The sequence below is a fragment of the Symphodus melops genome, assembly GCF_947650265.1.
Source record: "Symphodus melops genome assembly, chromosome: 11".
Taxonomy (NCBI): domain Eukaryota; kingdom Metazoa; phylum Chordata; class Actinopteri; order Labriformes; family Labridae; genus Symphodus; species Symphodus melops.
The window spans coordinates 10,046,177-10,073,487 of record NC_136701.1 but is presented as its reverse complement, the minus strand read 5'-3'; the positions used below and the strand labels follow the sequence as shown (position 1 = coordinate 10,073,487).

The window sequence follows — 27,311 nt, the reverse complement described above, 5'->3', positions numbered from 1 at the left end:
TTCTACTATTTTTCAAATTGTATTTATGTTACTATTTATTTGGTCTTTACCTTTTTGATTTCTGTATTGATGCTGCAATGCCCGAATTTCCCCCTTGAGGATCAATAAATTATATCTTATCTTATCTAATATAATGGGAACTGGGTCTTGTAAAAGATTATTAAATCAATGATACTGTAAACTAAAATAAAAAAACAAGGACAGTGTATGTTTTTGTTGTTGTTTTTGTTACCGCCTATATTTTTCAACACTCCAGTCCAGTAGGTGGCGGTAATGTGTCTTTAAACTGGTTGCCGAGTGACAATAAACCAAATAGAAGAAGAGGAGGAGGAAGCCATTAGCTGGTTGTTGTTAGCATAGAGCCTCCTTGCTCAAGCTTGTGTTGGGGGTACGAGAGAAATATTGGGCGTCATGTTTCTACCTGAATAGATTCACGAGAGACGAAGAACTTCGACGACTTCGGTTGTTCGGCTGTTCGACGACATGTCAGCGGAAAGGCTCAGGTATAAAATGCGCTCTGAAATCATTATTGTTCACCAGAAACCACGAAGATGAGCTAGCTTAGCAAGCAGCTAGCTGTGTTCGCTAACTGTAAACTTAAGTAACAACAACTCTTATTCTGTCAGATATAATTAATTATTTACATTAATTACTGCACGCATTTTTTTCACTCACGTAAAGCACACAGGTCACGTGTGTTTGAAAAGCGCGCGTAGTTGACGTCTCTCAGCGATAGCAAATATTTATTGATGTTTTGAGACAAATACATAAAAACATATAAACAAACAAATACGTGGCTGGCTTTCTGTAATATGAGCAAGAAACATCTTTATTATGTGTTTTATTAACCAAATGTAACAAAGCAGCAACTACGGAGTAAGGAAGAAGGCTGAGTGGCAGACATATATGTCTATGTATATACATGTATATATCCCCTCCTTACTACCTGGAATTGTATTTATGTTTGTTATATTTTTATTCGGTTTTTGACTTTTTGTTTTGATTCTGCACTGCTGCTGCTGTAACGCCCGAATTTCAATCAATAAAGTATTATCCTATCCTATATAAAAATGAATCATAGAGAAATATTTTGGTTTTTATGATCTTCGTGGAAAAGTCAACATAAAATGTTCAGTATAAAGTCGAAATGTATTATAACGTCTTGAAATTTAGACCTTCTGACTTGTTTCTCTTTTTTTATAACGAGATTAAAGTGAAGTAATTAAGTTGTACATTTACAAGATCAATGACTTAAAATTAGAAAGTTACACTTTAAGAATGTAATACTGCTTGATGGTCTGTAAATGTAAACATCCTTATGAGATGCACAGGTTTGAACATCAGTGCTGATACTGACACCTTTGATGCTTCTCACTACTTGTTTATAAGCCCTCTAATTTTTCAAATGAGCGATGACATTTATGTATATAAGTTAATTGTTCATCCGCTTAAAATAATGCAGAAATAAACCATATGAAGCGAAAGTCAAACCACTAATTTGATCAAACAACTCTACCTAACTACCTTCTCTCTAAATTGTTTTCTGTTTTTGTTTGACAGCAGTACAACGACCAGCAAACTGAATGTGTTGGTCAACAAACTGCATGAATACTTGGCCCAGTCCACCGTTGAGGGCACCAATGGCACTTCAGACCCACAGGATGTTGATGGTACAGCTCTTCAGTGATCGCTAGTGGTGGAAAGATTGAATCATCCTGCTTTATAAGTCTATTAAACGTATCTTCTCTCCACAGGTGTGCCAAACAGAAGTTGTTTTTTGGGAAACTCAATAAATCAAACTGAGACAGAGGTAAAAGAACATCCCTGATGTCTGCATTTGTTTTTATTTTTTAAATGCTCACAAATTGATGACGGCCAAGGTTCAAATTGTGGGTAGTTTCTTTTTTTTTTTTTTACCATGATAGTCGTGTATAGAAACTCTTCTGAGTTTTAAGCACATTTGGTGTGGCTGCAGCTTCTCTCTCCTCTGCTGTCTGCATGTCTTCAGCAATCAGTAACTTAACTATAGTAACATTTCTTGTGTTGCATGTAGTCCCCCAAGACTCGGATACACTTTTGTTGCTGTTTTTGTTGTGAATCCATACCCACAGTTTGTTTGTCTATTTTTTACTGGATGTATTTTTAATATGTCATTCACTTAGTTAAAAGAGTGGATATATTAACATTTTACCAGAAAGCTGGTCAATCATTTGTGTGTACGCATGGCCTGAAGAAGAACAATAACCCAGGGAAATATAATAATTAGATCACGTTTAGAAATCTCTCAGGCTAGAATCGTACTGAAACACAGACTCTTTATAAAAGTATCATGAATGCATTCATCAGTGTTTGAACCAGGTCATGCACAATATTTAAGTGTCTATTATTTCAGTCTTTATGCTTTTTATTTATGTTTATTATGTTTTTATTATTATTTTTATGTTTTCTTGATGTGTTTTTACAGCTGTTCTGTCTTCTATGCTTGATATCGTAAGTCGGGCAGAGCTGTGTGTTTTCTCTGCACTGTTGTCAAAACACATGTTCCCCTGGGGACAATAAAGTACATTTAATGTAATCTAATAATGTTGTGCTGAAAAGGCACACATTGGTGTGTAAAAATTGACAAGAATGCAGTTAAAAATTGATGGTGCTTAAAAAATTATTTATAATTTAAAGTAGGAAAAAATATACTTAGTCTGTACATTTTTTATCTACCAATCACCTTGACCGGTCTTCACTCTTTTCATAACTGGATCCCTAAAATAAGATTCACACAGAAATGTAATACAAAACTTGGCTGAATCAAAGTTAAAAAAAAATCGAATCAATTTGGTTAGTTCCCACTTCAGCCTTTAAAAATGTTTTTGAGTTAACTGAAATGTTTGATGTTAATTCACAGTTTATTTGCAATACTTACAATCTGTAAAGAAAATATGCATGAAGAAAATGCAAACAACAGGACATGCATCCCACCTTCAGACTTCACTGTGAAGTATTTAACACTGATAGTGAAACCGCTAAATAAGGGCTTCACTAATAAACTCTCTTGACTTTCAGGCAGGAATGGACAGCAGAGTATCGAGGAGGTGAGTTGATTATTACTTCCACAATCCTAGAAAAAGTTGTGTGATAGAATAAACTGTCCACTGTTTTCTTGTTCATTGCTGAAATAATTGTACGGGTAATATTTTTTGTAGCTCTGATGCATCCTATCAGTGCTCAAACTGAAGGAAAACAGGATTATTATTTACTGCAGTTAAAGGCGCTGTCACTCTGGGCAATCTGTACCGTGCCTAAGCACGCTTCACCTCTAAAGTCCGGTTCATTTGACCAGTGGGAGCGCAACGGTCTGTGCTCAAGCAGCATACACTTACTTGTTACTTGGAAGAGGTGTGCTGTGGCACGGTACAGTTCTTGCACATGCATGCATGGACACACAGAGCAGACAGCCTTCGTTATCATGAAATCCTGGAGTGTTCTGGCTGTATCTGATTTAAAATGACTCAAAATGATCCTCAAAGTCAGTCAAGTAGCTGTCCTGTTCTGTGTTCTCCGATGTGCAGATCCACAGACCCACAGCTCATCCCTTTTTTTTATTTATTTTTTCACTTTTCGAGTCAGCCTGTCTTGTAAAACGGAGTGTGCGTCCTGATTATGTAAAGCCATACATGCGTTGTATTACGACGTTGTGTAGCAGTTTGAGTGCAGGCCAGCGGAGGAATAAGGGAGGGAGACAATTGGCTGACGCGGTATATGGGAAAACTTTGCAGCTTCTTCCGCAGCTGGAGCGTCATCGTGTTGTCGTGGATTTTTCTGTTTGAATGACGATCTCAAAGCAAAGTCTTTAGTCTCTGGGTATTTCATTGCATAGAATAACTTTCTGCAGAAAGCGGTATCATACAGAGCCTGTCTCGTTTGCACTGAAGCTTTATACTCTTAAACCAGAGTTGTACATTTGCATAAGATGTTTCATTGCATCTCTGTAATTGGTCTTCTATAATATTCTGAGACACCATCCCGGACACTTATTCCATTATTCCTAGCTGCGGTATGCATGCTCTGTGAGCGCGTCTTAATTTATACTTGGGTCATACTCAAACACTTAAGTTACTTTGTGCATCTTTTTGGGCATTCCAGAAAAGCTGCTAACTAAACAGACTTTATGCTGTATTACAGAAAACCCTCTGTTGTCATAAAGCACTCTGGACTGGATGAATCTGGGGACTCGGAGGCAAGTGAAGATGTGGAGTTACCAGTCAACATAAATGGTCACCCTGATATCACTCGGTTGCCCAAAGGTAAGTCCTCATGTTCTTAAATGTCAGCCCTGAGTTACTTTGTCTCCTAGCCTGTATGCCAACATGCAATGATGACCTATCCATTGAGTTGTGTTGTGGTCTAAAGATGTGTTTCAGTGAATATGTAGGAGTCACTTTGGTCAGGAACACTTGGAATTCACTAGTGCTAAATGCAAGACTAAATAATCAGTCTTCATCTATTCCGTGTTCATCCTCTCAGGGAGGTTGAGGTTGATCGGGCTTTAGACACCTTTATGATTGAAAACACATTTAGTAATGACAGAATATGTTGGTTTACTGGAGCTATGTTTTTTTTAATGGCAGGCACTGTGCTGGTGAGGCCCGAGGCTGTTGAGAATGGAAGAGACGACTTCAGGGGTCCAGAGTTTCGCAGCCGTAAACCAGGTGTTCTGCGGAAAGAGTTTTCAAGAAGACGTGGAGGTCAGTCACTGCTGATGAATGCAGTCATACGATTGTGCTTGGATTCAGGATTACTCGCAAAGCCCGGTCCTAAAGTGTTACAGTGGGGAAATATATTCATTCAACAACAGAGACAACTTGGGATACAAGGCAAAGAGACGTGAAGGCTAAATAGAATAGATAGATATCAGTGGCAGGACGGATTGAAACACGAGAATAATAAATGTAACAACGAAATTAAAAAATTTAAAAGGCACTATAGTAAAAAAAAGTAGAAACACTGTGAAGTAGCTGTCAAGTTCAACACAAAGTTGGGTTCATATTCTTATTGGCAAAACAATATTTCAAGAAATATTTTCCATTATTTTATAATTTAGTGTTTTTTAGTCGATGCACATCTGATGGAGGGAAACAATTGAAGGCATGAGCCTTCAGAAAGCAAACACTTTACATTTTGGTTCTAACCTCTGATACTGCTCGTGGAGTTTAAGTGTGGGCTCAACAGTGAGAAGTGTTGAAGAAGCCCCATTTATAACCTTTGTTTAGCTAAGCTCAGTCTTCTTCTTTCTCAGGAAGTGAACACATGGAAATAGTGTCTTGCACTGCATGCGGCCGACAAGTCAACCACTTCCAGAAGGACTGCATCTATCGCCACCCCGTTCTCAAAGTGCTCATTTGTAAGGTGAGTGTTCTTAGTAATCCTCCATATTCATAGATATAGGTATTTTAAATGTCCTATGACCCCTGTCGGCATCTCTCAAGGAGTCAAAAAACAAAAGACATTTGATGCATTGTGTTAAAAAAAAAGATTTAAAACAGCTTTCTTTAATGGAGGAGTCCATACTTTTTGTATGAAGCATGATTCTGACATCAGTAGTGGAATATGATGAATGTTATAACAACTGAAGTAACACAGTCATTGTGATTTAGAGATGTTCAGATACCTTTAATTCCTCATCTACACTGCATGACGATGCTGAGCACAAATGAAAAATACTTTAGAGGAAAAAGGTTAAAGCGAGTATAGTAATCATGCTCTTCATGAACAGGGACTGAAGTCAAATAGCATGTTAATAAATGACTGTCCTGAGGCCACTGATTTGGGGCAGCAGGAGCTCAATCTGTAGGGACTTGGGTCGGGTACCGGAGGGTCGCTGGTTCAAGTCAGGGTGCGGACCAAATCTGTATGTTTGCCTGGTAGCTGGAGAGCGCTGCCAGCTCCGTCGCTCTGATGTCTCTCTGTCGGTGCATGTCCATAGGATCCTCTTTGTGCACGAGGATATTTCAGTGTGTGCGCTGCATGTTCACCAGAGTGTAAACGCCTAATTTCCCCTTAGGGGATCAATAAAGAAAATTAAAAAAAATAAAAATTACAAAGACAGTTCATTGTGAAGAAAGGCAGTCTGAACTGACAGTCCGAGGCCCTGTGATGCATAAAAATCCTTTTGTTCAAGAGGCACTTGTCTCTGTGATTCTTTTGTCAGGAGGATGTTATCGACACAGACGACACATGTGTTTAGATATAATTAAGATATAAAGCAGCCTTCATATATGATTTGTAAATGCCTGCTAGCAAACTGAGGTTTTGTGACCTCTGCAATGCATCTTAATAATATTGAAACACCTGTGTTGTCTCTGTCACCAATGTCCTGACAAAGACTCAAGTCTCTCTGGTATTTAGTCAAAACGTGGACACATCTCCGTTTAACAGAAGGATTGTTTTATATTACACCACAGAGCCTCGGACGTTCTGTTCAGTCGGGCCTTTGAGTACATTCTAGTTGGTCTTCTAAAAACAAACGTTTACTCTGAACCTTTTGTAAACTGTATATTGTTGTTTTGTTGTTGTATGACATGGCTGAGGAGATGGCATTTAAACGGCAGGAAGAATTATTTCTTTAGTATTGTTTAGTTAGACAGTACTAAAAGTAGTAAGCAGACGTCTGGAGACATGAAGAACAGATTTCCACTGATACAGGCTGACGGTTATAGTATAGGTGCATGGACTGTTACACTTGCTGATACCTGTTTGTCATTAGGCTGTAACAGACAGGCATCAGCGTCTGAGCTTTTCTATCGTTGGTTTATATTCAAACAGATGAAAATATTGTGTCCAGGTTTTCCAGTCAACAACAACTTAACTATTTGACATATTGACGTTATTTTAAATGCTTTGGTTGAAGAAATCCACATTTGTTGAAAACATTTCTTTGATGACATTTCTCTCTTTTTTTTTTTTTAAACTATAGAATTAACAGATCAAAGTTCAGACTAACTCTAACTAATTTTTTTTTTTTTTTTTTCAGTCTTGCTACAAGTATTACTCAAGTGATGACATCAGTAAGGACGGGGATGGAATGGATGAGCAATGCAGGTAGGATTTGTAGTATTTAAAAAGTCAACTTATAAAATAGACCTATCCTTAACGTCCTTTATACTAAGCTCTTGCATTCACTAGCTCTTAACTTTTCCTTCAATAGATGGTGTGCCGAAGGAGGCAACTTGATATGTTGCGACTACTGCAGCAACGCTTTTTGCAAGAAGTGCATTCTAAGGAATTTGGGAAGAAAGGAACTGTCGGGCATCTTGGAAAGTAAATGGTACTGCTATGTGTGCAGCCCGGAGCCCCTCTTTGACCTGGTGGTAGCCTGCGACAACGTCCTGGAAAACATGGAGAGTCTTTTACATCAGCAGCGCAAGAAGAGCCGAGTAGGCCAGGAAAAATCTGGACTGTACGCCATGTTGCCTGGCCTGTCGCGAAAGCTTCCTCTGGATAAATGGGATCACACCGGTATGGACGGCAGTGTTGTGTTCAACTACAACACGCTGCAGATATCCAAGGAGATAACCAAAAAGGCCAAACACTTAGTCGACTCGACAAACATATTAAACCGCATATTTCTCAATTTTATTAATTCTGTCACAAAGAGCAAACAAACGCCTGGAGTCCGCAGTATATATCTAAACTCGTTTTTGTCAGTTTATAAAGGTTTGCGAAAATCCCTGACAGCTCTCGAGGAAAGCCTTAAGGAAGAGTTCAGTGACTTGGATCTTGTAAGCCTTTGGGACAAGTTCCTCAGTGATCAGTGCAATAGCCAAGCTGCACCGGGAGCAGACACGGAGCTGGAAGTCTCTGATAAAAGATCCTTGGGTGTCTTGCAGAAATTGGCAGGCGAACATTTAGAAGACGAGGACTCGGACTCTAAGGGCTTCGCAGATGTGCTAACCACCCAGAACTGTTCAGATGATTCACGCGAAGCCGTACAGAAGCCACAAAAAATCGGTGAGAAGACGTCCGAAAGTGGGGTCAACATGACGAAAACGCTCGTGGTGAAACTAACACCTGTACCTATGGCGCAAGAGCAATCCAACGACAACTCCGAGATGAGCGAGGGCAGCCGATTAACGGATAAGAAGTCCGAGGGAAAGGATGCTTCAGAAGACGAAGAGAGCGGTGTTGCGGGGGCTACAGCTGACGGCAAAGTTAGCAACGACAACTCCAGTTCATCTCCACACCAAGAGGAGGGACAGGGCAATAGAAGATCTCCTCGTGTGAAGACAACACCTTTGCGTAGACAAAGTGACGTCAAGGGGAAACAGTCCCTTTCTGCTGCTGATAGTGACAGTGACTCGGACCCCGAGGAAACCTCCAGCACCGTTCCCGCCAAAAACCCAGAAGGGCAAAGTCTCAGCAGAGAAAGAGACGACTCGGACTCGGACGAGGTCCCTGCAGCCCTGCTCGAGCGAGCGGCCATACCACAGAGTTCTGATGATGCCCAGAGTGATGAGGATGGAAAAGCGTCCACGAAGGTGGCCAAGAAATGTCTCTTTTGGCTCACTAAGAACACGCCGCTTTCACCTGAGAAAATGCGCCGCAAACGCAAGATGCTGGACCGAGGTTCCCCCGAGCCTGACTCAAATGACCGAACAAAGTCTCGAAGGGAAAGTGGGACCGATTCCTCGAGTGATGATCAAGACACGCACAAGGAAGTAAAGCACTTGAATACCCTCAGGCCAATAGGGAAGCCTCACCTGGTCAAAAGAGAGGATAAAGGTGTTGCTAGAAAGCAGTGCAGGTTGCAGGCTGCAAAGTCAAAGTCTTCAACTCCTCAGGACGCAATGGAGTCGTCTTCCTCGTCCAGTGAAGATGATCAAGATGACGACTCAGAGAGTGACGGGAGCAATCAGAAGATGAAGCCGATCACTGAAGACGTGGCCTCAATGGGAGCAGCAGGGTTCCATCAGTCTTCAGGTGAGTCTCATCCATGACGACGTGATTAGATTTCAGCTCATAGGACTTGGTGTTAACATCCCCAGTAATCAGGACTTCCTGCATTTGAGTGGGAAGAGGGGAGGAGGTGAAAGGAGGCTAGGAGAAGGGGAAAGAAGATGAAAATAGTCCACTGAGCAGTTCAGACAGACTGACGGCTGGTACTAATTAGGCTTCAGATTCAAAGTACAAATCTTCTATACCGCAGGTCTCGGTCTTGAGAGAAAACGATGTAGTTCTCACGTCTGGCCAGTAGTGGGCAGTGGAACTTTACAACGCGACATGCGCCAGTATAACCACTTCCTCCACAACATCTCCTCAGGCCACCGGAAAAGAACGCACGCACATTTATTCTTCATTTCACAGTAGCACTATTTAATAGGTGAACTATTTACCGCAAGTTTTCGATGCCTTTTCGGTGGCAACACACACGATGTATCATATCAAGGTTCTGTTTTAAGAGACTATACAACGCGAATAGCTGCTGAAGCACACATAGCACAAGTGGATCCGCCGCCATTGTTGTTTGTTTGTTCTTGGCTACTGCGCATGTCCAAATCTATGGGGGGAGGTGTGGTGAGGTCATCGCAGCCAGAGAGTTCGCTCCTTTTTGTTCACATGGCTGCGATACGCCCCCCGCATCAGTATCGCCCCACCCTGGAGCTCGCAATCCAAAGCTTGCGTCTTCACCTCCGTGAAACACCAACGCCATGTGAACGAAAGGCCAATTTGTTACTCAACTATTTCGTCTTACTGTCACAGCGTCTCCGTGTAAACTAGGCCTCAGCCCGCTCAGCTGTTCAGATTGAAGAGTTGAGGTTGCTTCTGTTTAATTTTAACTGGATTTCTAAGTAGAGCTCAAAGTGTATTTGAGTTCAAACTCACAGTATTTTTGTCACTTCCTAAATAGTTTTATTAATTGCCTGATTATTACAGAAAAACTACATTTGCTAGACTTTGATAGCTCTTACTAATCATCACCCTTTATGGTAGGTGTCTGTAATCCCATATTCTCCTGTGAACAATGATGAAAAATCTGTCAGTCATGCCTCTTCAGTTTGTGTTTCTTTTTAAACATGTTTACTAAATTCAGTCAGACAACAGTCTTGTGGAAGTGTTTATCCTACATGACAACTACGTGACATATTTTGGATGTGAAAGATTTCTTTTAGGTCACCTGCTACTATGGCAGTTCTTCTATTAATGTAACAACTTAAAAAGTCATTCTACCTTTAGAAAAGTCTCGGAGCATTGATACCATGTAGCTTCTCCTTTTCTGTTATCTGGTCTTTCACGATGCAGAAACATGATTTCGTTCACTGAAAAACTAACACTAATCATTTGTTTTGTTTGTGTAGGAGATGAGGAGCAGTCTGGGCCCTCGTGGGCGGCAGAAGATGATGATGACCCAGAAAATAGGTATGGATCAAAAAGCCCAGATCTCGAGTTTATTAAACAGCCTAAATGTGGGAAAAAAGCTGGGGCCACGAACCCCAACATCTCTGAAAAATCTAGCAACAGTGGTGTCATTAAGACCCAGTTACAGTCGATTCAGACGAGACCGAAGCGCAGCTGCAGTCGGGCCCCAGCAATCAAATACACGTTCTGAAGGAACACTGGGAAGCACAGGGCCAAAAAGAAAGAAAGCAGGGACTCTGAACCGTGTTTGGAGTGGGCTACATGCTGTGCCTGTCTGTGTTTTATTTAGTGTGCCAGTAAGCACTTTAGTAAATACCAGAGAGACATTTTAGTCAGGATTCTTATTCTGCCGTCGCCTTGGCAAACTCAACTGACTTAAATGGAGAAACGTTGAACTTGAACTTTTTGGCCTTGTAGAGGTCTGAGCCTCACGTCACGACCCGTTCAGATGTTACACTTAGCTTTTCAGTGACAGTATTGCTTTACTTTTTTTTTTTTTTTTTTTACTACTATTTTTAATCACAGAACACACAAAACAATGTTGTCCAACAGAATCTGTACAAACAGCATGAAAACATTTCTTTTGTGAAGTCTCATTTTTATTTTGACTGATACTGCAGTGTCAGCTTTTTTATGTGTTCATTATTGGTTTGATGTTGTTGAGCTTCACCTTCAGAACATCCTATTTTTGCATTTTAATTCTTCATTTAATCCTACGGGGATCTCAATCTGGAAATAACAATCTACATTTCATAAAGGCTTTTTTAGTCAAAAGTCCTGCGACTGATTACCTGGCTCTGTGAGTGCATTTTATGCTGTTCAGCATTACAGGGATACAGTCCAGTCGTTTTACAGACCTTGTCAATACTGACCACAAAGTTTATTCAGCAGTCTTTCTACAACACGTTTTAGTGTCATCCTCTCTGACGTGTGAATTCAAATGGTCAAGTTGTTCTGAACCCTTTTGTATATTTATTCTGCTGTGTTGAAGATCAGAGAGGTGACATGTTTTGAAGTCTTTTGGAGACGTGTCATTGCGTAGTGCTGCTCTCAGAAAGATCAGAACACCCAGGGGCTCATTGTCCACCACTTACAGCACTCCATGTAACCATTCACATATTTCAACATTTATTTCCTGACTTTTTGAGACGTCTATCTAACACTCCCGGGTCAATAATGGAGACTAAAAATGTATCGCTGCTTTGGGCCAGATGCTGAGGAAATGCGATGACATTCCCTGAAACACAGTGTTACAAAGCATGCATTAAAACGTGAGAGAAAATACACTTATAATCTGAAAGTACTCTTAATTTCTAGTACAAAAAAAAAGGTGAATTGGCATTTTGTTTCCTTGACTCCAGTGTGTTGACAGCTGAACCTGAGATTCCTGAGTTGTATTAGTGCAATTCTGGAAGGAATTGGCACCATCATAGACCCATCATTGTTATCCATTCTCATTTACAGACCTCAGTGTCTGCCATGTCAGTGTTTTTGTATGTTTTATTCCACTTTCTTTACACAGAGAATACATTTTTGCTGACCATTTTCTAAAGCAGACAGTAGCTTTAAAACAGATTCATTGATTTTGACTGTATATACAAACTGGAGGTGTACCGATCGTTTGTTCGTGACTGATGACCAGCTGGTCCTGTAAATTATCTCGATGCCTAAAAATATTCTGTGTCGGACTCAGGTGTACGCACAAGCTACATGTTTCATATCATGTGCGCAGCAGCACAAACATCCCGTCTACATCGACCCACAGGACGATACACAATGACTTTCTGATGATCAAATAGCCTAATCAACAATATTTATTATGTCCACTCAGTGGACTATTTTATTATGTCCACTCAGTGGACTATTTTATTATGTCCACTCAGTGGACATAATCATTGTACAGGAGGTGTAACTAAACCGCTAGGCCGCCCTGCGTCCCCCCAAAAAAATGTACTTTAAAAGATTTAAGAAAGGCCAGAATTGGGGGTTTTTTGGGGGGGGGTTTTTGTATTTCGCCCAGGATCAATAACTTTTTGCTGTCAGTAATGTTCGAAGCTTGCTCCGCTCTCAGTCTGATGCTTCAGCTGGAACGCTCTCAGAATTCCGACTCGGAAACTTAGAGGAAATTCAGTAGCCCATGCTTAAACATTTCTGCTCCGTGAAGATTAAGCTGTACACTTGAATGTGTATTTATAACTCAGTCTTGTTTTAGTGTAATTTGATCGATCCCGCTCATCATCATGGTATTGAGAAAGTTCTCTCTTTTATCGCCTCGAGCTAACCAAACAAAGGTACTCCTCGGAAGCGTTAATGTGGCTTACTCAACTTGTTGCAAACTCGTGACTGGAATATGGTTAACTCGTGGTGGCATCGTTCCCAGCTGGAACGCACCAGAACATTTCCTGAAAAAAAGAAAATGTTAAAATTGAATAAAGTCAGCAAGTCAACCAGTGCATCTGGAACACAAACGGATGCACTTGAAACCAGTTGTCACCTTTTGAATAAGTGAAGAAGAAAAGATAAGTTTGCGCGAAAAGCCTTCCAGGTCAGTTTCAGTCGACATATTCAAGAGGGTTGTATATCTGAGAATCGAGGCTGGGCTCCTCATGAAACAACATCCATCTTATGCAAGAAGCACAGACTTCCCTTTGTGCTTTTAATGACATCCATGTTTCTGTCTTATGTTTTTTCCAGGTCGGATTTTCTGACAGCACAGCAGTGATTGCAGTGCTGTCAGGCCCCAATCACTTAAATGTTGGATATTGTAGCCTCCTCTCGGCAGGAGTAGTTGTTTTTTTTAATGACGAGTCTTTCTTCTTTTTTTTATACTGTAAAAGTAGCACAACTTAAACTGTTGAATAATGGTCAGCAAAAGTGTAAAGTTGACTCTGTTAGTGGGCTAAAACATAGAGAACATGTGATTACCAATGGCAGTTATGCCATGTAAATGTGTGGCATTATGTAGATTTGTAAGGATCCCAGTTAGCTGTACCTGAGAGCTCAGCTATTCTTTCTGGGGTCCGAACGTTTCCTCTTCAGTGTTTGGCTCCTCATCTTTTGTGACGGTCTGAATGTGTCAAAGGAGATTCAAAGCTCTGCCTGGTAGAAGCTGCTGTCGCCTGGAATCGCTTCTTTGAAAATCAAATCTTATTGGACGTTGGCCTGGGTGTGGGAGGTCTCTACCCAAACCACTTTGAGCTGTTGGACTCGGTGTTCATAAATGATTACAGATCAAGCACTTGTTTGAAAAGTCTTGTTTAGTAGATGGTATCAAAGACTTAATCCCACCCCACCTTTTTAAAAAATATTTATTTCAATGATCATTTGTCTTAAGTTTTTAACTGTCACTGGTGCATTATGTTTGATGAAGAAACCAATTCTTTGTGTGTAAATACGTATCTACAAACTATGAGTTAAGTGTTGGTTTTGTCCCAGGTTAAACAGAACATTGAGAATAGTACCCGAGGAGCGCGTTGCTCTTGAAATGTGAGCTGCTGTGTATAGTTGAGGTAGTGATCAATGATCTGACGAGCTCGTATTTTTGAATTCCACTGTCAAAAAAAGAAGACCAAAGGTGTGTCCAACTCAAGCAGACGAAACACTTTGTAAGAATACAAAGAAGTGCTCACTCCCTCACTTTCCCAAACTATAAGAAACTAAATGTTTTTTCTGTGAAGGAAAACCTGTTGTTGTAATAAATTCGTACTTTTGAAAACCCCTCTGTCTGTTTTTTGTCGTACTTTTTCATCTGTTTAAGTGTTGTTCACTTTAATAAGTAGTAGTTGTCACTTGCAGACCTTGATGTAAGCACAAGAAACCAGTGACTCTATTTAAAGTCTGTTCAGATTTAAAGGTCAATAACTGAAGCACTACTGGTCATTAAATCTTGTTTTAGATCCTTCAATCTGTTATTACTCGTTTGCCTTCATACTATGGAAAAATATCAAGCTGAAGACACTAAATGATCATGAAATGAACCTCGGGTACCTTTTTTTTTTTCCCCCCTTTTTTTTCTACTTTTGAAAGAATCGCTAAGAAAATTCTATTGGCCCAAATCAAAGCCAACTTCTCCTCGGATGATGAAATATCTTCAGAGGAGGAAACGCAAGATGATGAGTCCGATTCGGATGTCGACGAGGTCAAAAAGGGGAATGAAGATGAAAGTGATGAAAACGGTATGTCATTTGTTAAAAGCAACAGAGCTTCAGGTTCACTCTTGTGCATATTTTTTTTATAAGCACAAGTATTGATCATTTCTGCACTTAATGAGTTATCTGAGTTGTAATCTGACTTAAAGGTAGAAGGAGACATGATAAAAGACGATACTTGTACTTCAGGGGAAGACTCTTCAGTGCAGTCTGACACGCCGTCTGATAAGCAGAACAACAGGCACCATCTCCTCCGTCACAAACTCAGTTTTGATGAAGGAACATCAAGTGACAAGGCGGAAGAAGGAAAGCAGAACAAAAAAGCCGAATGCATACATCTGAGCTGTAAGAACGCCTCTGACATTAAAAATAAGTAGCCAGATAGGGGGGAACTTGATCTGCCTTAATGTCTGATTTTGATTTCTTCCAAGCTGATAGTGAGAGTGAGAGTGACGGTGACGACAAGTCCGGGCCAGAAGAAGATGGGATGAGCATGGAGCTGAGTCATTCCGAGGATGAAGCAGGTGAAGACGAGGTCAAAAGGTAAATGTTTTTTAGATTCCATTCATGACATCGAACCAAGGTAGTATTGTAAAAAAGGTTTGATTTAAAATCTTACTACATCGAATGAATGACATTTTATAAACAATCAAACATGCAGTTACTGGTAAGTAAACACACAATTACTACAGTGGAAGACTGAACCTTTCTACTCACCACAGCATGTTCATCTCAATTCATCAATAAATGTTCAGTTCCATTAAGTGCTCCAGTGACTCAGAGACTGTTCACCAACACACTCCTCAGTGTGGCCCTGGTGGTTAATCTGAGATATCAAATAGAAGTGAACCAACCAACCAACCTCAACCATTTGTTTTCAATAATGATCCATATTGATTGAATGTATTTGTGTGAAATCTTTGAATGAAATAGAAGCATTCACTCAACAAAGCGGCTAAACGAGCTGAGTTGAATTCAGACGACTCAACTGAAGAGAGGTTTCAGTAAACAAAAACATGAATATGAAAATCAGTTTTTTAAAAATTCCTGAATAAAAAACATGACATCTTTATACTACTTGACTAAAACTTGCATTATGTTGGTCACTCTGTAAACTTGTATAGGAATAGAGATAGAATTGCTTGATTAACTTTAAATAGGTTAATCTTTAATGATAATTTTCGCTCTTTTTTTTATGGCTCCAGACCATCCAGTAAAAACAAGGAAGCTTCCAGCAGTCAAGAACAGCAGACCAAAGAATCCTACATTTGGTTATCAGACTCCAGCTGTGAAAAGGTAGCAGTTTCTCCTTCTTTATCTTACCTCACTCTCAGATGAGGACTTTGTCATGTGACGGTCTTATAGCTTGATGGATCTTTTATCGATGTGAGCAGAGCGATAAAGAGGATGCAGACGAGGATATGAGCGACAGTAAAGGGACCCCCAAAGGACGCAGAAAGATTCGCAAAATTCTCGAGGATGAGAACCTACATGCAGAGACCCAGGAAGCTCTCAGAGAGGAGGAGGAGCGACGCCAACGACTGGCAGACAGGGAGAAAGAGATGGCGGCCATGAGAGAGGTACTGCAGACGTAGAAACTGCACTGTGTTGATAATGATCACATACTAAGGGAAGTATTGTTCGTGACATGCTTGCATCCGTATTCTGGTTCTGTTGGTCACGGATGCTGTTGTTTCACAGATAATTGAAATAGAGGATGAGCTGTCTCAAGTGAGGTGCCCTATCACCACTAAGCTGGACCTGGATCAAGACAAAGAGACCAAAGAAGCTCTTGTTCAGGTGCACAGGAACTTAGTGATGAGACTTAAGCCCCACCAGTTGGATGGTTAGTGTGTACTTTTACTACAATTGACTGACGTTGACATCAATTTACTGTATGCACTTCATAGACATGTGTTGTGGATTTTTTTCTAATACCAAAGAGTGAGAATAAAGACAGAGAAGATCTATTCAAAAAAGTAACCCCGAGATCGTACTGGTCTCAATGAACATTTATTCGAAGGCAGAGTCAGCGTTCGAAGACCCCTCTCTCACACGGTGAGGAGAGAAAGAGGCCCCGAGAAAAGGCAAACTTGAATACATTTCAGAACACGCTTCCATCACGCCACATAGGGCCGCTGCCCACCCAGCAGGGCACAGTCTATCCCCTCGTGTGAGAAAAGAGCCTACGTGACTATTTACCCATCTCCCAAGGCTGAGAAGGAGATGGAATTGTATGAGAAAGAGCCTGGGTGACTACTCCCACATCCGTCCAGGGTGAAGAAAGAGGTGGAAGACAAAACATCCTTACATACTGTGCATGCAGTATTGTAAGACATTACAATGTAATGACAGATTATATGAGACGTTTGTACAGCGCAAAGTAAAATAGCGCACATAGTACTGAGTTACACGTTTCTTGTCTTGAACCACTTTTACAATGTTCGTAGCCTTAGATGATTTGAATAAGTATATCATCTTAACTATTAAGCCACAAAACAACGTTTTTTTTCAGATCTTAGCTGCGCAGTTAAATTCTTGTTTTTGGTTAAGAATCTTTTTTTTTTTTTTATCTTTGAATATTTTCTTGAAGTATTTGTATCTTCCAACAGGCGTTAAGTTCATCTGGGACAGTTGCTGTGAGTCTGTGCAGAAGGCCAACTCCTCCCCTGGATCAGGCTGTATACTGGGACACTGTATGGGCCTGGGGAAAACTCTGCAGGTGACGACATGGACAAATCTGCACCCAGTGTCCTTGTTTGCTTTGATTCATCCTTGATTAATGATAAACAATATTTAAGACACTTTAGATATTTCCTTTAGCACAAAATACCCTATCATTTAACTTCAAACTGGCCTTCATGTTGTGGTCTTTCATACTCATACTTGTGTTTCTTAGGTGGTAACCTTCCTGCACACAGTGCTGCTGTCAGAGAAACTCAAATTCAGAACTGCTCTGGTGGTGTGTCCGGTTAATACCATCCTCAACTGGGTGAACGAGTTCAAGAAATGGCAGGACAACATGGGGCAGGATAGAGTCGAGGTTTGGAAAGCAGTTTAAATGGGCATTTCTACATGTTTTACTTCGGAGGCTTCATGACATAACCATCGCTATAAATCTTTGATCACACCTCTCACACTTCAGGTAACAGAAGTGGCTACATTAAAAAGTCTTTCAGAACGAATCTGCGCGCTGCAGAGGTGGCAGAGGGACGGAGGAGTCATGATTATAAGCTACAGGATGTATTGCATCATGTCATTAGCTCAGAGGAAAAGCATCGAAACGAAAAAGGTGTTAAAAAGCCTCCTGGTGGATCCAGGTATGTAACCAATGAGCTCCATGATGTTGTTGAAGTGTGACCTGGTTTAGCTTTTGACTGTCTGTTGCTGATTTCTCCCTACCATGTGTTTTTTTTTTTTTTTACAGGTCCAGATATGGTGGTTTGTGATGAGGGCCACACCCTGCGCAATCAAGCTACAGACATTTCCAAAGCTATGAATGCAATCAGGACTCGACGAAGAGTGGTGCTAACTGGCACACCGCTACAGAACAACCTGATTGAGTGTAAGTCATGGCTTAAAACATGCGGTCACTCTGTGCTGAAAGTATGATAGATCTAAGGAGAGAGTTATGAGATAGTGATCTATTTTAATTAATTTACTGAATTAATATCACCCGTTAATTCTGTAACACATTGAGCTCACTAAAATGTCACTGTTTCTCTGCCTATGAGCTGACGTGTTGGGTCTTTTTCAAGAGGCTGTTGACAGATGTTTTTGTTTTTCATGTCAAATTCATTTATTTTCTTAATATGCAAAACAAATGTTTCCTTTGTGAGTTAAGTTCAATAAAAATGTCACAGTAACTTTTAAATAGATGATATTTAAAAGACAGGACCAATTATGTTACTTTCACTTTTCACAGTGGATTTCTAAAGCTGACATGAAAGTAAACAAAACTGTTGAACCATGCCAAACTATTTTCTGTTCTTTTAATTTGTCTCTGCCTGTTTATTTTGGGATGCTAATTGCAGTTTTTAAAGTGATTTACCTTTCTTTGTTTGGTCTAATTAAAGTTTTATGTTTCAAATCTTTACAGATATATGTAATACCTCTCCATAGTTAAAAAAAGCAAAAATATTGTTTTGAAAATGTGGCAACAAGTTACTCCACATTACTGAGCTCTGAGTAAATTCAGTGTGGACTTAAAAGTCCATTTTTTATATTGATAGATTTGATACACTTGATTTGCTTCCCACAGACCACTGCATGGTGAATTTCATCAAGAAGAATCTTCTGGGCTCTCTGGGAGAATTCAGAAACCGTTTCATCAACCCCATACAGAACGGCCAATGTGCTGACTCCACACCCAAAGACGTCCGCATCATGAAGAAGCGTGCTCACGTGCTTCATGCTATGTTGGCTGGATGTGTGCAGGTAAAAAAGATGACTGTGCGTATATATGCTCAAAAACGGTTTGGTTTTATAGTCCAGATCTTACAAACGTGATTGTTTGATTTTTCAGAGAAGAGATTACTCAGAGTTGACTCAGTTTCTACCTCCAAAACATGAGTACGTGCTGGCAGTGAGGATTTCCCAACTTCAGTACCAGCTGTACCGCTTCTACCTCGAACACATCTCTGGTAAGAATCTTGATTGTCGGTCATTACAGGAGTGGAAAGAACGACGTTACATTTGTAAAAGGGAATTCAAACAAATCCAAGTTTGTTCGCACCTTCAGTTTGCAGACTTGTCATTTCGGTCTCTGAAACCTGCGTTTGTTTTGGTAGAGACTATTGACTGGTTCAACCTTACATTTACCTGACAAGTTGTTACATTTTTACTGCACTTATATAACTTTTACACTTCAATGCACTTTGTGCACCTTTTGTGGTGCAGCTGTGTCTGCTGCTCTTTCATGTCACCATTGTGTTTTAATTATGTTTTAGTTGTGTTGCTTTGTTCTTGTTTTTACCCTGGAAAGCACCTTGTGCACCATTTGGTACTGGAAGGTGCTATACAAATAAAATTTGATTGATTGATTGATTATAGGTCATCTCTCCTTCTGCCACATCATGTTGTAATTTAAAGATAATAACATTCATTCTTCGCACAGTGTCAATCAGGAGACACTCAAGTAAGAATGAAAAATTATTTTTCCAACAATGAAATGTGCAACAATTTAGGATTAAATGTGCAAAGTCTTTTGAGATCAGACTACATCGTAACGACTTCATGTACTAGGAGAAGTCATGAGGATGAAAGCAGGGCGGGATAGCCTCCTATGGAGTGTAGAGACTGGTGGTGGTGAAGAGGAATGGAGGCTGTGACGGGTGGGTTTCTGAGGCTGAATCTGGACCCAGCGGAGAGGAAGTTGACTGGGGCGGAGGAACGGTTGCACTAAAAAGACCGAAAAACTGTGGAAGAGAGAACTGTTCAAGCATTTAGCAACAGCACGGTGAGAAACTGATTGGTTAGTTACTTAACGAATAAACGCCCATGGTCAGCTGATCAGCAGTGCAGGGACACAGAGGAAGTGGTCGGGGGAGCGCTTCAGGTTGAAGTGAAGACGTGAAGGAATGTGTGAAAGATATAACCAGTCCTCCTGCTTGAACTTCCACTGAGCTCTGCAGGTTAAAGGTTTGTTTTTTTTTTCCCCCCAGGTGTTGGTTCGTTTACTAACAGAGAAATGAAAAAGGTCGGAGCAAACCTGTTCAAGGACTTCGATATGCTCAGCAGGATCTGGTCTCACCCGTGGTGCCTTGAGCTCAGCAAGATCAAAAAAGAAAGAGTTTTGCAAAAGAAGAATAAAGTTAAAACTGCAGCTAAGAGGTAAAACATGTATCATTTCTCTCTATTACAAATACATTTCACCTTGTTTGTGTATTATGGACGTTTTTCGCACATCTTGAGCTTTCACATACACCAGAAAGCTGTGTTAGCTTGAAAACTCAGGACGCATCATTTTGTAGAAAGAAAGAACAAAGTGTTGACACTTCTTTTTTGTCTGATGTAGTGGTGTGAACCAAACAGGAGGAAGTGTGTCCAAAGGAGCTCCAACAGTGGAAGGTATTGATTCATTAATCATCCTTAATACACTGTAGCATGCACACTTACACACTTTAGCATGTGCTGTCCTCTGTGTAGGAAAGAGCTGGTTCGACAGTCTGCTGTCAGAACAGGATGCCAAAATCATGGAGCACTCTGGGAAAATGTTGCTCTTGTTCGAGATCCTCAGAATGGCTGAAGATCTAGAGGACAAAGTGTAAGTTAAAACAGTTATCTGATACAAATGTAACTGTCTTTGAAGAAGATGACGCTTGATTGTGTCCTTTTCTGCTTCAGGCTTGTGTTCAGTCAGTCACTGATTTCATTGGGCCTGATAGAGGATTTCCTGGAGGCCTCTCACCGGGCAAGAAACCCTCCATCTTCTAAAGGTATTCTGTTTATGGAGAGTAACATAGAACTGTGATGTTTCCTTTATGGTACCTAAACTTTAATGATTCCTCTTCTTTGATATCACAGCAGGCAGTTGGATCAAGAACATCGATTACTATCGTCTTGATGGTTCCACCTCTGCTACATTAAGGACTAAATGGATAGATCTGTTTAATGATACTGCCAATGTCCGGTATGAATGAACTGACTCATTAATTTTTTTTGGGCTTCTTATGTACAAAAATAAATAATATTTATTCATATATGAGGGCCGATGTGTGACAATATCATGATGTAGTTTGGATTGTGTTTTTTTATAGCGGCCGATTGTTTCTGATGTCAACAAGAGCTTGCTCACTCGGCATCAACCTGGTTGCTGCTAATAGAGTCATCATATTTGATGCCTCATGGAATCCCTCCTATGACATACAGAGCATATACAGGGTGTATCGCTTTGGTCAGCTCAAACCAGTGTTCATCTACCGCTTCCTGGCTCAGGTAGGCATTTTGTCCTGTATTATATTTTGTGTATATTTTTTAATGTAAGCGTTAACATTCTCACCAAACTATCGTAGATGTTTGGAGAGATAATCTGCTGAGCCTCAGAGACATGCAACACCCGGGGTTAGGGCTAATAAATGGCGTATTTGAAGAAGTCACATAACAAAGAGGTCTGTGTATTATTGATCTTAATATTAAGATAAAAATATGACTAGACTGAAGTGTGAGTTAAGACGACTGGAAGTCTGTTTTAAAATGAATTCTGAGAAGAAGAAAAAAATGCCCCCCCAAAATCTTTGATTTTAGGATACAGATAAAGACGGTGTTGAACATGGACTACTTGCAGAGGCTGTAATTTTACAAGGGCCAAATGTTCAAGGTCTCAAGGATCCTATTGTGCTTTTACCAATAAATCAGAAAAGCAGAAACGAGATCCCGTGGTACCAAACCTGGACCCCTCCGGCCCCTGGCTGCACCTAGAAATTCTGTCTATAAAAGTTATGAATAGAACCGGTGACAAAGGGCAGCCCTGGCGGAGGCCAATGCACACCGGGAACTGGTCCGACTTATTGCCAGCAATGGGAAACCAGGCTCCTGCTCCGGTCATACAGGGACCATACAGCCCTAAGCAAAGGGCCCCAGACCCCCACAGCACGCCACGGGGGACACGGTCGAACGCCTTATCCAAGCCCACAAAGCACATGTCGATTGGTTGGGTGAACTCCCATGAACCCTCGAGCACCCGATAGAGAGTGTAGAGCTGGTCCAGTGTTCCTCGGCCAGGAGGAGAACCACATTGTTCCTTTTGGATTCGAGGTTCGACTAACAGTCGGATCCTCATCTTCAGTACCCTGGAATAGACTTTCCCAGGGAGGCTGAGGAGTGTGATTCCCCAGTAGGTGGATCACATCCTCCGATCCCCAATCTTGAAAAGAAGGACCACCACCCCGGTCTGCCAGTCCAACGCAATGTTACAGAGACATGTCAAGCCCCTGCACATCCAGAGACTTAAGATACTTATCCACCCCCGGTGCCTTGCCTGCATGGAGCTTGCTAACCACCTCGGTGACTTCGGCTCGGGTGATGGACGAGTCTACCTCTGAGAACTCAGCCTCTGCTTCCTCAGTGGAAGACGTGACGGTGGGATTGAGGAGATCCTCAAAGTATCCACTCCACTGTTCAGGAATTTCTTCACAACTTTTACAAACTGCCATCAGAATCTTTTTAAACTTTGGGTGAAGTACAACTTCGATGCTCACAATTCTTCCAGGACATGGAAATTCTTGCTTTAAATTTTCATTATTGAGAATTCTGTGAAACCTGTTCTTTTGTAAAATTAGTCAGAAATCCCCAATTTGAATTTTTTTGCAGTCTGGGGCAGCAAGCAAATGAAAATTTAGCATGGAAGCTTTTATTTGATCAAATGAGTGGATGTGGGTAAGCAGGCGTTAAGCAGAGTTCTTGAGGAACTGATGTTTATTGAGGACTTGCCAATGATCTATGGTAGGGAATGCTGTCGCAGTCATCGAGTTTGGATGTGATGAAAGCATGGATCAGTGTTTCCGTAGCAGAGAAGGGGAGTCACAGACGTCTTCATATACATTTGAAAGTTCCTACCTAAACAGATCTACCGAGGATGCACTGATGCATCGGCCCTGTTGACAGATCATCATAATGCTTATCGGCTAATGAACCACTCAAACCGTCAGTGTTTGTTTTTTGTTCCAAATTAATGTTATGTTTGCGTCAAGTACACCTCAATACTGAATCAGAGAAGAGGTTTTGCAGATAAAGTCACCTGTTGAACAAACTGGCTTGTTTTCATTGTCAAAACATGAGAGAAATTGGTGGCCAAAAGAAGTCATGAAACAATCTGCATTTGGCTAAATTGTTATTTCAAACATCGATATCGTCCCTGATTTCCCAGTCGCTGCATCTCCAAGATCTACCCATTGATATTCTATCATGGCATGTAACTCTTATATACACTGTTCAATGTGATCCAAATTCTCCATGTTTCATAACAGTTGTGTGTGGACAAATATGTCCACTGTGCAGAAGGTATAGCACCCCCTGTGGGGCTGACACACACCCTGCGTCTGTCACACTCTGACGAGCACAAAGGGTTTAAAGGGTTCATTCAAAAGTTGCTTCAATTCTCCCCTGCTCCAGGGCACCATGGAGGAGAAGATCTATGATCGTCAGGTGACCAAGCAGTCTTTGTCCTCTCGAGTGGTGGATCAGCAGCAGATTAAGAGGCACTTCACCCTTTCTGAACTGAATGAACTCTACACATTTGAGCCAGATCTACTGGATGACCCAAACTCTAAGAAAAGTAAAAGAACTACGTCAGTGTCACCAAAGGTAACCATTTGTATTTTCAGGTTTGTGCTTTGATGCCTCAGAACATACATGCTATGATTGACTGGCTATTTGCTTCTGTTTCCTAGGACAAAGTCCTGGAACAGCTCTTACAAACATGTAAGAACCAGATAGTATCTTTCCACGAGCACGAATCTCTGCTGGACCATAAGCAAGAGGAAGAGCTCAGTGAGGCGGAGCGCAACGCTGCCTGGGCCGAGTATCAGGCTGAGGTAAAAAGTCAAACAATCAATTACAACTGGTTACTCAATCACTCAATCATCACAATCACAACTCCATCTAGTGAAATAACAATCTCTAGACTTCCTGCAAAGTGTTATGTATGTATAATATATATGTATTAACCAAACGTTAACGTGTGCCTTCACCTTTCTTCCCCAGTCAAACACCGCCAATCTTTCTGTCACTTTAAGCAAGGAAAACTTGGAAACGATGACCAATGAACAGCTTTTGGTATTAATAAATATCATTTTATGTAAATATAGTTTTTTATGTTTTATGCAGTACATAACATAAAAACTTCTCTGCAGGAACGACTGAACGAGAGCAGAGCAAGCATGTCGACGTCCTTCCTGTCTCTGCAGAGGATGACGTCTCATACTATTGAGCACTACATGTTACAAGCGGTAAGTGACCGGAGGTCTCGTTGTAACACATTTGTTAAAATGTCAGATTTTATAAGGAATACCAACATCTTGGAAAAGGTCATTAAGGCCTCACCTGACAGCTACAGTTGGATTTAATACTGCATCAAGAGAGTTGATTGAGTGTTCTGAGTTTATACAGTTGAAGCTGTAGTGTAGACAAAGATTGTTCACTATTCATGTTGTTTCTAATTTCATTTTTCGATGAAATAACGATTGTAACAGAAATAGTGGAGCGACAGCAAGCAGCACAAGTAGAGTGAAGTAGAACTCAGCATACATGTTTATCTGACAGATCTCCAGCTTTTCCTTTGAACAGTTGAGTTTTTAATCCACATATTTGAACACCTCCAATAGTAGCACAACAAAAGTTTCCATAAAAATAATAATTACATATATTTTTGTAATAGTCTGGCATCAGTGTAATAGCAAAAAACGAACATTAGTCTACCTCAAACTTCTCAGTTCTGCTTTTCTTAAAAAACGAGATAACATGCTTCTGGAAATCAGATGGCTGCAAAATATGAATAAAAAAACACAAATCACATCGTCTTAAGAACATGACTGACAACTAAAGTTAGTTTAAGGGGCAAGTTATAATCAATTTCATTATGGCTGTGAAGCACTGCTTCTCTCCTGGATATAAAAGCTACCAGTAGAGCTGACAATGAGAATCCTCTGGTGTATTTTGTCACATTTCCTACAATACAACGAAATACCAAACCAAAGCCCTATGCTGTCGGTTAACTTTATCAGAATTGTCTTTGTTCATCATGTGTTTGTAAAAATGACTTTGTGCCACAGCGGCAAGAGCTTCCTCAGCTGCCTGAAGCCGTGATCCAAAACAGAGCTCTAACTTTGAAATTGTCTGAAGAGAACGAGATGCAAGTCAGGCAATCCTTTTATCGAGAGATCCTTTCAAAACAACAAACAGTAAGTCACTTAAATGAGTCTGAGTGCGTTCGTGTATGAACATGCGTGTGAAAAATCACCAAATCTCACACATTGATCACATCCCTCCACAGCTCACACTCAGCATTCAGGCCATCCTGAACAGACGAAGACAACAAGCGATGCAGTCGACCGTAAACACAGTGAACCAGCGATGACAGACCTGAACTAGAAAATCATTTTTCAGTGGGAGGAGAGAGCTGTTTGTTTTTTCACTTCAGAATTGTGGCCTTATGTTAACACTCCAACTGAATGTATGTAATGCTGGGCAGCTATGTGATTCAAACAACACAACAGATGATATTAGACTTTATTTCTAGTACTTTATTATAGCAGAGGTAGAATGCACTGAATGTTTTATGTGACGCTATGTGCACTTTAACACACGAAGGATACGTAGAAAAGTTAGGGTTAGGGTTAAGTGCTTTTGGAAGGGTATGCAAATATTCTTAGAAACATAGTTATTCAGCTGCATCATGCTAAAAGAAGAACATCCGTGTCAGAGTTCACTCTGGAAGTTTTATGCCTTACCAATGACTGGACTTCAATTTCCTACATTTATGAATTTTAAATGTTTTTGTTAAATGTTTGTAATAAATCCAACTGAAAAATTCTTGTTTCTTTGTCCATGTTTGTGAACAATCAAAAAGACTCGGCCATGTTAGGGGCAAAGTTTCATTTACAGTATTATATTAATTTCCTAGATGAGATTTTAAACTGTTTTTGATAAAGGGAAAATACATTTGATCATATGCACATTATTCTAATTTTGAACCTATGTGAGTTACAATGAGACTTAAGTGCCATTGAAATGTAAAAATTAAGCTCTAACTTCCAATATACAATATAGTTCGACATTTTCAACCAGTATCCATGAAGCTCAATCTGTTCATCAGTCCACCTGTATCGTCACAGCCGAAGGTTTCAGTATTTTAGAATATATATTTTTAGCTCTAATTTTCTCTCAATCATTCTTTTTAAAAGAGCAGGTAAAAGACCTTACTCAATGTTAACAGAACTGTGATAGTGGGAGAGATGGGATAAGACCCACTGGACTTCAAATTTATTTTCTCTCATGCACTCTTTGTACTTTGTTTATATTTAAATTATTCTTTAACATTTTTAAAATTCTATTGTATATATTGGTAATTGCTCTCGTTTTACGTACTTGTTATTTTAGCCTTTTTCTTCTTTTGCACCAATACACCGAGACAAATTTCTTGACAACTTTCACAAACTGCCATCAGAATTTTTTTAAACTTTGGGTAAAGTACAACTTTGATGCTCACAATTCTTCCAGGACATTTTCTGAAACATGGAAATTCTTGTTTTAAATTTTCATTGAGAATTCTGTGAAATCTATTCTTTTGTAAATTTAGCCAGAAATCCCAAATTTGAATATTTTTTTAATATGGGGCAGCAAGCAAATGAAAATTTAGCATGAAAGGTCTGATTTGATCAAATGAGTGGATGTGGGTAAGCATGCGTTAAGCAGAGTTCTTGAGGAACTGATGTTTATTGAGGACTTGCCAATGATCTATGGTAGGGAATGCTGTCGCAGTCATCGAGTTTAGATGTGATGAAAGTAAGACAAATTCCTCATAAATGTACTTGTCAATAAAAACGAGTTTGATTCGCAGATGCAGGGAGGATTTCTCCTTTGTAGTCCTCACATTCCTGTTGTCCACACTTTCTTTCCACGGAGGTCGGAGCAGGCCGTGCACGAATGAGGATTGCAGGAGTTAGGGGATGACAGTCTGTTAATAAGTGATATTTAGAACAAGGCCTCCACATCTCCCTAACGATTTGCTCAGAAGCAGAGCAGCTGTTCCGACACAGA

At 40.3% G+C, this 27,311-nt stretch overlaps 2 protein-coding genes across 3 annotated transcripts in view; one reads left to right on the top strand and one right to left on the bottom strand.

Moving 5' to 3' along the window:
* The window catches only part of pls3 (plastin 3 (T isoform)), a 34,329-nt gene extending 18,394 nt beyond the window's left edge, over positions 1-15,935 (bottom strand). Inside the window, exon 1 of the mRNA XM_079355664.1 lies at positions 15,879-15,935. Coding sequence (XP_079211790.1) covers positions 15,879-15,905 — 27 coding nt within the window. The 5' untranslated portion in view covers positions 15,906-15,935. The remainder of the gene's footprint in view (positions 1-15,878) is intronic.
* On the top strand, positions 295-26,085 carry LOC306831503 (transcriptional regulator ATRX-like). 2 transcript variants are annotated; one of them, XM_079355640.1, is made up of 34 exons: positions 295-503; positions 1,564-1,670; positions 1,755-1,810; positions 3,058-3,086; positions 4,177-4,298; positions 4,623-4,739; positions 5,291-5,400; positions 7,025-7,092; positions 7,199-8,970; positions 10,347-10,407; positions 14,434-14,582; positions 14,745-14,900; positions 14,987-15,098; positions 15,761-15,851; positions 15,950-16,135; positions 16,257-16,401; positions 17,168-17,277; positions 17,455-17,598; positions 17,701-17,875; positions 17,983-18,120; positions 18,817-18,992; positions 19,081-19,198; positions 20,219-20,387; positions 20,572-20,624; positions 20,703-20,820; positions 20,901-20,992; positions 21,081-21,186; positions 21,314-21,491; positions 23,667-23,858; positions 23,945-24,088; positions 24,258-24,329; positions 24,407-24,502; positions 25,325-25,453; positions 25,546-26,085. In XM_079355640.1, exons 1-34 carry the CDS (start codon positions 484-486, stop codon positions 25,627-25,629), a joined length of 5,595 nt encoding a protein of 1,864 aa, XP_079211766.1. In that variant the 5' UTR covers positions 295-483; the 3' UTR covers positions 25,630-26,085. The 2 variants fall into 2 exon arrangements, with proteins under 2 accessions (XP_079211766.1, XP_079211765.1); XM_079355639.1 differs by having other exon boundaries at positions 1,561-1,670.
* Positions 26,086-27,311: the final 1,226 nt, after the last annotated feature.

What these genes read in the sequence shown, in the direction of transcription:
- LOC306831503 (XM_079355639.1), top strand. Translation starts at nt 484, where the DNA reads ATGTCAGCGGAAAGGCTCAG. An exon ending in ATGTCAGCGGAAAGGCTCAG is followed by an intron (nt 504 to 1,560) that starts GTATAAAATGCG and finishes TTTGTTTGACAG; the next exon opens with CAGTACAACGACCAGCAAAC. An exon ending in ACAGAACAACCTGATTGAGT is followed by an intron (nt 18,121 to 18,816) that starts GTAAGTCATGGC and finishes TGCTTCCCACAG; the next exon opens with ACCACTGCATGGTGAATTTC.